The 9,064-nt window shown below is 41.5% G+C and overlaps 1 protein-coding gene across 1 annotated transcript in view; it reads right to left on the bottom strand.

Annotated features, from left to right (window-relative positions):
* CNTNAP2 (contactin associated protein 2) overlaps positions 1 to 3,004 on the bottom strand; it is a 1,378,773-nt gene extending 1,375,769 nt beyond the window's left edge. Inside the window, exons 1-2 of the mRNA XM_047095265.1 lie at positions 2,935 to 3,004; positions 1,700 to 1,810 (exon numbers count right to left, since the gene is read on the bottom strand). Coding sequence (XP_046951221.1) covers positions 1,700 to 1,810; positions 2,935 to 3,004 — 181 coding nt within the window. The remainder of the gene's footprint in view (positions 1 to 1,699; positions 1,811 to 2,934) is intronic.
* Positions 3,005 to 9,064: the final 6,060 nt, after the last annotated feature.

Genomic DNA, 9,064 nt, shown 5'->3' with positions numbered 1-9,064 from the left:
AGTTAACTATAGTTAGAAATACTGTGCAACATATTTCTAAGTTGCTAAGAGTAGATCTTAAGAGTCCTCATCATGGGAAAAAAAAGTAACTATACATGGCGAGAGATGTTAACTAGACTTGTTGCAGTGACCAATTTGCAATATATACGCGTATAAAATCATTATACTGTACACGCGAAACTAATATGTTTGATGTTAATTACACCACAATTAAAAAAAAAACAACAATCTGGTCACTGCAAACAAAAGCAGCTAATTAATACTACTTTCCAAAACAGTATATATTTTAAAATTTGTATTCCTCCACTTTTGCTGGCGTATCTCTGACTTTTACCAAATCTCTTTACTAATCCAGGACTCTTCATACACCTGTGAAGTTCTGTATATATTATTCTACTTTTTTTCTTACCTATTTTATTCTCCATTTTGGTCTTTCTGAATCTCTCTGATATCTCTTTCTCTCTTTTCTGATGTCCCTCTTTTTCTTCCTTCTCTTTCTTTTTTACTTCTCCTTTTGGGTTTTCCCCTATTCTCTTTTTTTTTTTTTTCACCTTTGCTTCTTTATGTTATTCTTTTCCTCCCTATTTCCTTCCCTCCCTCCCTTACCTTCTTCTTTCTATTTTTACTCACTTTTTTTTTATTAAATTGAGTGTGAAATGAGTTTAGTATTTCCTGTTTTAGTGAATAAAAATTATGGCCCTTGTGGGATGACTCACATTTATCCAAGAAAAGTTTTTCTTTCCTTTTTAAGTTGTCATTGATTGTTATTCATATCAGTCTTCCTTTGGAGCAAGAGATTTTTAAGTTGCTGTTCTCAATCATCATTTATTCTCTCTGGATTGCTGCCTACTTTGAAATTACCATTTACTAATTAATAGTATTACTTTAAAATCCCAAACTCAAATTTTAGTTGCAATTGTGTAACTATTTTTCATGTGGCTTTAATAACAAAATTAAATTCTGGGCACCGGGGGCAGAAAGTACCAAGGGTAATTTCTTATCCTATATTTTCAACAGATACTCTTTAGATATTACTAAAAATAGAAATAAAAATAGTGAATATAGTATTCTTTGATTCATCATATACACATTTGAAATCAATTCATTTTATTTTATTATTTCTTAATGTTTATTAAAAAAATATTTTTAATGTTTATTTATTTTTGAAGGAGAGAGAGACAGAGCATGGGCAGGGGAGGGGCAGAGAGAGAGGAAGACACAGAATCTGAAATGGGCTCCAGGCTCCGAGCTATCAGCACACAGTCCGACGGCAGGGCTCCAACTCATGAGTCACGAGATCATGACCTGGGCCAAATTCGGACACACTTAACTGACGGAGCCCTCGGGTACCCAGAAGTCAATTACCTTTAACTTTGGTCTAAATGATTTTCCAATGAACAAGAACTTCCTTAACTCATAATTTGTACATCATCTGGAAACCAGTACCACGTACAAGTCTAAAAATTCCTCCTCCTTTATTTACCATCTCTTACTTCCGGCCCGAATTTTCCTCTATCACTCCCTGGCAGTGACTACAAAAGAGGTTTATAGTAGCTATGAGTTAACAGAAGTGGACAGAACGAAAGAGGTATCTGCTAATAGCCATCGTGCAATAAAATAGACGTCGGAAATGCAGTTTTAAATATGACGCGTTCTTTCTCCGCGCACGTATTGACGAAGGAGATGACATGTGCCTTACCTCCTCGCTTGTTGATCTTGGCATAGCCGGGAGAATAGCTCCCAGATGTGGAGGACGAGCTGCTGAAAGCCCCATGGGGGAGTCCGGACACGAGTGGTTCGTCGCATTTTTCTGAAAAGAAGAGAAAAGAACAGAGAGATTACATATCTTTCGACGACGACGCGTGTGTTTTAGTCAAAATAGTGGTTGAATATAATACAAACATAAAAATCTGTGCAACCACATTTAGCAAGTGGTCAGAAGGGAGACAGTTCAACTGTGGTCATTTGAACACCCGAGTTTTAAGAGTTGGACCAACGACAAAATGCTTTATGCGGAAGGGCCCCAGGGCAGACCTGCCGTCTAGGAGTCACGAGGAAAGGTGGTGATGCTGATTTAACAAGCTTTGGGAAGGCTGACAGCCTCTGGAAATTTTTAGGGATTTATTCGTTATAGGGATAGAGGATTAGAAACATTGATTGCAAACACAGAGATTGAATGAGGGAAGGCCAGGAGACATCCTACCACAGCTGAAAGGCTGAGAAATAGGTGTCACCCTGAAAAGTACTGCCATCTGGAAAACTAACCAGTTCCCATCATTCTAGACCAGTCAACTGCTTTGGAACCAAGCGACCCCTCATTTCCTTCCTTCACTTGGCTTCAGTGACCCTTAAGCTTTTGTTTTTCCTCCTTCCCCACTACTGCTTGCTTTCTGATTCCTTTCATGGATCGCTCTCATTTTCCTCATGCCTCAACGTTAAAGTGCCCAGGACTCAGCTCTTGGATCTCCTCTCATTCTGCACCTGCTCTCCGGGAGACTGCATCAGGGGCCACGCGTTCTCATTCTGGAATACCCCAAATCCTACCCCCTCATATCACCTGGTCCAAGCAGCCACCAGTGGTCACTGTTGTGAAGGACCAGACAGTCTTCCTGCCTCCTCCCTTGCTTTTCTATCGTCCTGCACCCAGCAGCCTGAGGGACATTTGCACACCTAAGTGGCCAAGTGGCTGCTAGGCTCACAACATCCCCTGGCTTCTGCTCTCAATCTCTCAGAATAAAGTCTGAAGCCCCCAGTGGCCCACAGCAGCCGCAAGACTGGCCACATCTCTCTCTGGCATTCTTGTCCATTGCTGTCTACCACCAGAGCCCCCTGCCTCTCATTGCAACATCAGGCCAGCTCCTGCTGTGGCCTTTGCAATTATTCTTCCAGCTACCATGAGGCTCTTCCCTCTGGTCTCTCTGCTCACAACGTCACCTTTCACCGCTGCGGACAGACTTCCGTAGTCTACCCAGCTAACGAGCATGATGCGACCATCGCTCTCCATACCTACTCCTTGCTTTCTGCTCCTTCATAGCTCTCAGAGCCACCACACATGTATGTTTTTACTCATTTAATTGTTTGGTTTCCTTTCTCTCCCACTAGACTGGAAGCTGTGTGGGAATCAAGTTTTTGATAGTTTGCCTAATGCGTACTCTCCAGTAACGTGAACCACACCTGGCACCTGGTACACACTCTAAAAACATTTGTAGGATGAATGAGTGAGTGAACGAATGACAAGAAGAGCCACCTAAACCCGAGAACCGCAGCGTCCCAAAACACACTGCTGACTTACAAGATGGCGCAACACCTCATCGTCAAGAGAGGTGGGTCTTAAATAGCCAACACATGTTTTTTACACATGCTCAGTTGTCTGTTTAATAAGACAGAGAGTTACACTACATATTCTAGAATGCTTGCTACCTCAGATCTTTATAAACAGAAGAAAACTTCAGCAACAGAAGGAATGAACTCGTTTTCTTGAAAAGTCACTCAAGTGGAGGGAAGTCCCAGTGATGCTGGAGAAATGAGTGATGACTCATTATCTCACCACTCAAGTGTGTACAAATCCGAAGTTAAAAATGAACATCTCCACCCTCGTAAAATATAGTTAGATTTCTTATTTTCCTTTGTTATACTGCAAGTGCCTCTGGGAAATATGGCATATGCATATGAATATATTCCCCCAGGAAGCTAAATGTAAAACAATGAAAAAATGAACATCCAATTTATTTATTTTTATTTTTTATTATTTTATTTTATTTTATTTTAATTATTTTATTTTATTTGAGAGAGACAGCGTGTGTGTATGCACATGCATGAGCGGGGGAGGGGCAGAGGGCGAGACAGTGTTAAACAGGCTCCACACTCAGCCACAAGGGGGCTGGATCCCATGACTGACCCTGGGATTATGACCTGAACCAAAATCAAGAGTCAGGACACTCAACTGATTGAGCCACCCAGGCGCCCCATAAAATTTATTTAAGGTTTCAGTCCACAAAGTGAAAATCTACAGTGAAGGATTTTGTATTAAATAAAAAAAAATTTTGCTATTCAGTTTAGTTGCCAGGGAGCACAAATACAAAACCTTGATTTTGAATCTGCTGACTCTTTTGAGTCTAACTTTTTATGATCTTGGGACAAAAGTTTTGCATTTATCTGGAGTCATCCTTACTCCGAAATTTTCCCTTCTATTAGGAACGTGCTAACATTCATTCATGTCTGTCTCATTCATTCAAACGTGCACCCAAGTGCCTATGCTGGGCCAGGGGCAGCAAATGCAGCCGCAGATAATATTGACAACATGCCTGTCACAGAATTTATGTTTTAGTGGAAACCAAAAACTAACTAAAACAAAAACGAAAAAATAGGTAAAAGCATAAAAGGTTATAGTATGAGACGGTGACGAATACTCTGGACACATTAAATATGGAAGAAGGGGCAGGTAGTTGGGGGGTAGGGTAGAGGTTGAGAGCGGCTGTTTTTCGCTGCTTTGTCAAGGAAAGTCTCTTTGATTAGGTGACATCTGAGTAGTCATCTGAAGGAAATGAGGTGAACTCTTAGAAATCAATAAAACCACGTGGGGAGAAACGTCTTCCAGTCTAAACCTGCTCGATAGGGCAAGCTTATACCCGATAACGAGCGATGCATTTTCCAAAAGGGAATATTCAATGCGTAGAGTTGCGTTGAAAGTAATTAAAATGAAGTTAATGAATAATTGATTAAATGATCCATTAGCTAGTTGCAATTTAGAATTTAAATATAGCATTTATAAAACCTGAACATAGTGTATCCTTATTACATTTAAATATTTTTCACTTCCACCACAAATTGACCATCTTCGTATCAAATTTTAAATTTTTCACTAATTAAAAAAAAATCGTGGGGAGCCTCGGAGCCTGGAGCCTGCTTCGGATTCTGTGTTTTCCTCTCTCTCTCTCTGCCCCTCCCCCGCTCATACTCTTTCAAAAATAAATAAACATTAAAAAATTTTTTTTAAAAAAAGAATGCTACATGTTCTGTATGTTCTCCTGGAAGGCTTTACTAACAAATACTAAGATCTCAATAAATGCCTTGTACCGTTCTGGCCACTTTAGGCAATAAAAAAATATAGCCCATTTCCCCATGAGTCCAATAATACATGGACCCACATAAAGTAACTAAGCAGGAAACAAGAGCATAATATCACTCTGTAATTCAGTGCTGAACAAAATATAATCAAGTACTGAAAGAAACAAATTTAAAACGCAGGGCTGTTGTTTAGCGAATTGCTTGCTATTGCTTGCTCCAACATAAATACGTGACCTTGAGTATGTCACTGACCTTCCTTTCTACAGATGACTCACTCATCATATGAGCACATTAGTTAAGTTTCTCTCAAACTCTAAAACTTTCAAGCACTTTCAAGTACAGGAGTCCACAAACTATGTCCTACAGGCCAAATGTGGCCCCTGGCTCACTTTTGCAAATAAAGTTTTATTGGAACACACCCAAGCCCTCTTCTTTATGTATTATCTACGGCTGTTTTCAAATCCACAGCAGAATGTCACAAACAGAGACCATATAACCTCGCAAGCTAAAATATTTACTATCTGATTTTTGACAGAAAAAAAGTTTCCCAACCTCTGGTCTAGCATTAATAAATAGTCCAGGTATCCACAAAGAATGATTAATCATCATTTGTGGTATCAGGTAACATATAAATAATGACTATAACCTTAAGAATGAGGGAATGTAGATAGACAGAAAGAGGTTTAAGAAGATTCTAGAAAGAGAGAACAGCTCAAGCAAAATCGCGGAGGCCACAATGGGCATCGAATTTCCCAGGATGGTTGCAGCAGCCCTGCTGTGCATGTACATAGCATATACGGATTATTATGATGAACTCTCCATTTTTATTTCCAACTGTAATAATCGTTATTACATATTACTTATTCCAAAGAGCTTGCTTGTTGTGTTAGAACATGTGTCTTAATATTCTGCAGACATTAAATATTAGCAAATCAGGCAAATCCCTGAAGAAAGTTAGAATTTTTATAGGGGAGGAGGAGGAGGGGGGGGGCGGTGGTTGCTAACATTGGAAATAATTTAGTATTATATCTTCCCATATTGGGATGTCTTCCAAAACTACGGCCACACAGCTACGGCAAATATTTGGTCTCCAGTGTATTCCTCTTCCAGGGAATCTTGGATGAAAACTAAAGAAGCAGATGGGCCTTGGGTTTTATTTTCATACAATTTCAGTCAATCAGGAAGTCAGACTAACTGGAGGAATTCTGTACTAATTCAAGCTGGAACAGAGGAGATTACCGGCAAATAAAGATCAAATGGCTGTTGCCCTTCACCTCGGAAAGCGTGGCTGAGAGGGACGGATCTGTATTGGCAAAGGGATATGGGCAGGAGTCTGCAAGGTCAAAGAACTTTAGAATGCATCTAACCGACATTAAAGATGGCATTCAAATGCATCTCTGATCGAAAGGAATATCAGAGAAAAAATAAATAGAAACAAAGATAAAAGTAATGTCGGGGAATTTTCACAACACAGTGTCTTTTAAAATTATAGCAATGAGGGGCGCCTGGGTGGCTCAGTCGTGAAAGCATCCGACTTCGGCTCAGGTCATGATCTCACGGTCCGTGGGTTCGAGCCCCGCGTCGGGCTCTGTGCTGACAACGGGGAGCCTGGAGCCGGCTTCGGATTCTGTGTCTCCCTCTCTCTCTGCCCCTGCCCTGCTCACGCTCTGTCTCCCTCTCTGTCTTGCAAAAACAAATAAAAATGTTAAAAATTTTTAAAAATAAAATAAAATCATAGCACTTAACATATACGTCTTCTATCACACATTTTGAAACATGAGCCTGCTGCACAGAACACAAGAACAACAAAGGACTCCAGAACCAGGGTTCTCAGGACGGAAACTCTACCAACATCCCCATTCCTACTTCACTGAAAACAAAAACAGGAACAAACAAACAAACAAACAAAGAGACGACCTTGAAAGGCTCATTGTCAGAGGAATACATCCCTGGGTGGACTCTTAAAGTCTGATGCCTTCAACTTCGAACTTTAGAAGCTGGAGCTACATTACCTCCGCTTGCAGATGTGTGCCCTGCCTCAGGTTTTATGACCCCTCCTCTCCACGGTCAGGACAAATTTAAGAGGCCAGCCGTCCGTCTGGCCTCCTCTCTCTCCAACCAATGCGCTTCTGCCTTGCTCCTTCTGGCCAAAACTACCTCGAATCACGAGCTGAATCACTGGGATCTGTACTCTCTCTGGCAGCCCCGGGAGTATCTCGGGTCCTTCCAGAGATGTTCTGTCTCCCCGTCACATTCACGCCAGGGGCCTGCGTCCCGTCGCAGGGCTCCAAGTCGGCCTCCGGCTCCTCAATTCCCTTGTGCCCTGTCTGCCCACCCACAGGCCTGACTGCTGCCAATGATCTTGTTCGCCGGCCTGAGTACGCAACTACCCGTGAAGCCATTTCGTGGGCACTGTGTCCGACCTACCGCTTGCTGTGCCGTCCCCTGATCCCATTTGCCCGACCTCCTAGACAACAGGCAGGCATCGGGGGAGACCCCATGAACAACTAAAGCATGCTCTCTCGTCTGGCCTCGTGGAGAGTTGCAGCATTTGAATGAGGAGGAGACTGAAGTCCCCACTCAGGCACTTCTTGGCTCATCACCGAGGTCAGTCTACCCCCTTCGGGGCTTCAGAGACTCTTAAGCAGCGTCGCTTTGCACACTGTGACCACGGAGAGACTTGTATGGGATCTAGCACACCTGTTTGTCAGAGGCTCTATTCCCAGGACTGTGATTCCTTTTTTTTTTTTTTTTCTTCCCATTTCCTTTTCAATAAAGAAAGAAAGAGAGAAAGAGGAAAAGAAAGAGAGAAAAGAAGGAAGAGAGGGAGGGGGAAAAGGCACACGGTGCGAACGATAACCTTAAAGATGTTTCTTTTTTTTTTTTTTCAACGTTTATTTATTTTTGGGACAGAGAGAGACAGAGCATGAACGGGGGAGGGGCAGAGAGAGAGGGAGACACAGAATCGGAAACAGGCTCCAGGCTCTGAGCCATCAGCCCAGAGCTGGACGCGGGGCTCGAACTCACGGACCGCGAGATCGTGACCTGAGTCGAAGTCGGACGCTTAACCGACTGTGCCACCCAGGCGCCCCTGAAGATGTTTCTTAACAGCTGTGCCACACAGCACTCTTTTTACTTCCCATAAATTTGGGCAGCTGATTACAGAAGTATTTTGTTTTGATGCACTTAGAAACGTGGCGTTTTGTCTTTCATCAGCGGGCATTACTTGAACAGGCCCCAGGTTTTTCACCTCGGGATTTTGCTAACTTTGGCATTCTGTTAAGAAGCAAGACACAAACTTACATCATTCCATATGTCGTCTGTGGAAATCTCAGACCCCGATTACTTCTCTTTATAGAAACGCCATCATCATATCTGGAGGCTAAGCTTTGTTTAACAACTTATGTAATATTCAAAGACTATTACTTCTTAATACAATACAATATTCTCTTTCAGTGTTTTTTTTTTCGTAAATTTTGTTTACATAGTTGAGGTCCACTGTTTTTTTAACTTAGCGCTGTCTAATAAATATTTTCTTGGGGTAGATATGTAATGTGTTGCCTGTCACAGAAATACTCAATGATTACTGTTGATATTCACTTATTTACAGATTTTGGTATAATGGTCTCTACTGTACCTCGCTCATGGGAGTCCAATTTGCTTTCAGAGATATTATTAGGTTGAAGTTTCCCTAATAGCACAAAAGAGAGAAGACGCTGTGCACAGACAAAAGATCCAGATTTTATTTCCAGCAGTGAATTTGAACGACTTAATTCAATTCCCTCTTACCCACCGTCTCCTCGGTTTTTCCATTATTTCAAAAGTTCTTTCCCAGTTTTGAATCAGTTGTTCTATGATTTTCAAATCATGGCAAGAGAGATTATGTGGTTAGGAAATCAGTGTCATAGGAGTACAGTGGAAAAATATTTGCTCTTCCTTTGGGCAAAACACCTTTGTCTCTAACCCATCCCTTACTTTATATATTTTTGCTTAAACT

Source organism: Lynx rufus, unplaced genomic scaffold, assembly GCF_022079265.1.
Source record: "Lynx rufus isolate CCGP_SWC_20201006 ecotype Redwood Valley unplaced genomic scaffold, mLynRuf1.p SCAF_4, whole genome shotgun sequence".
Classification (NCBI taxonomy): Eukaryota; Metazoa; Chordata; class Mammalia; order Carnivora; family Felidae; genus Lynx; species Lynx rufus.
The sequence above is the reverse complement of the archived record's forward strand: the minus strand, read 5'-3'. Positions and strand labels throughout refer to the sequence as shown.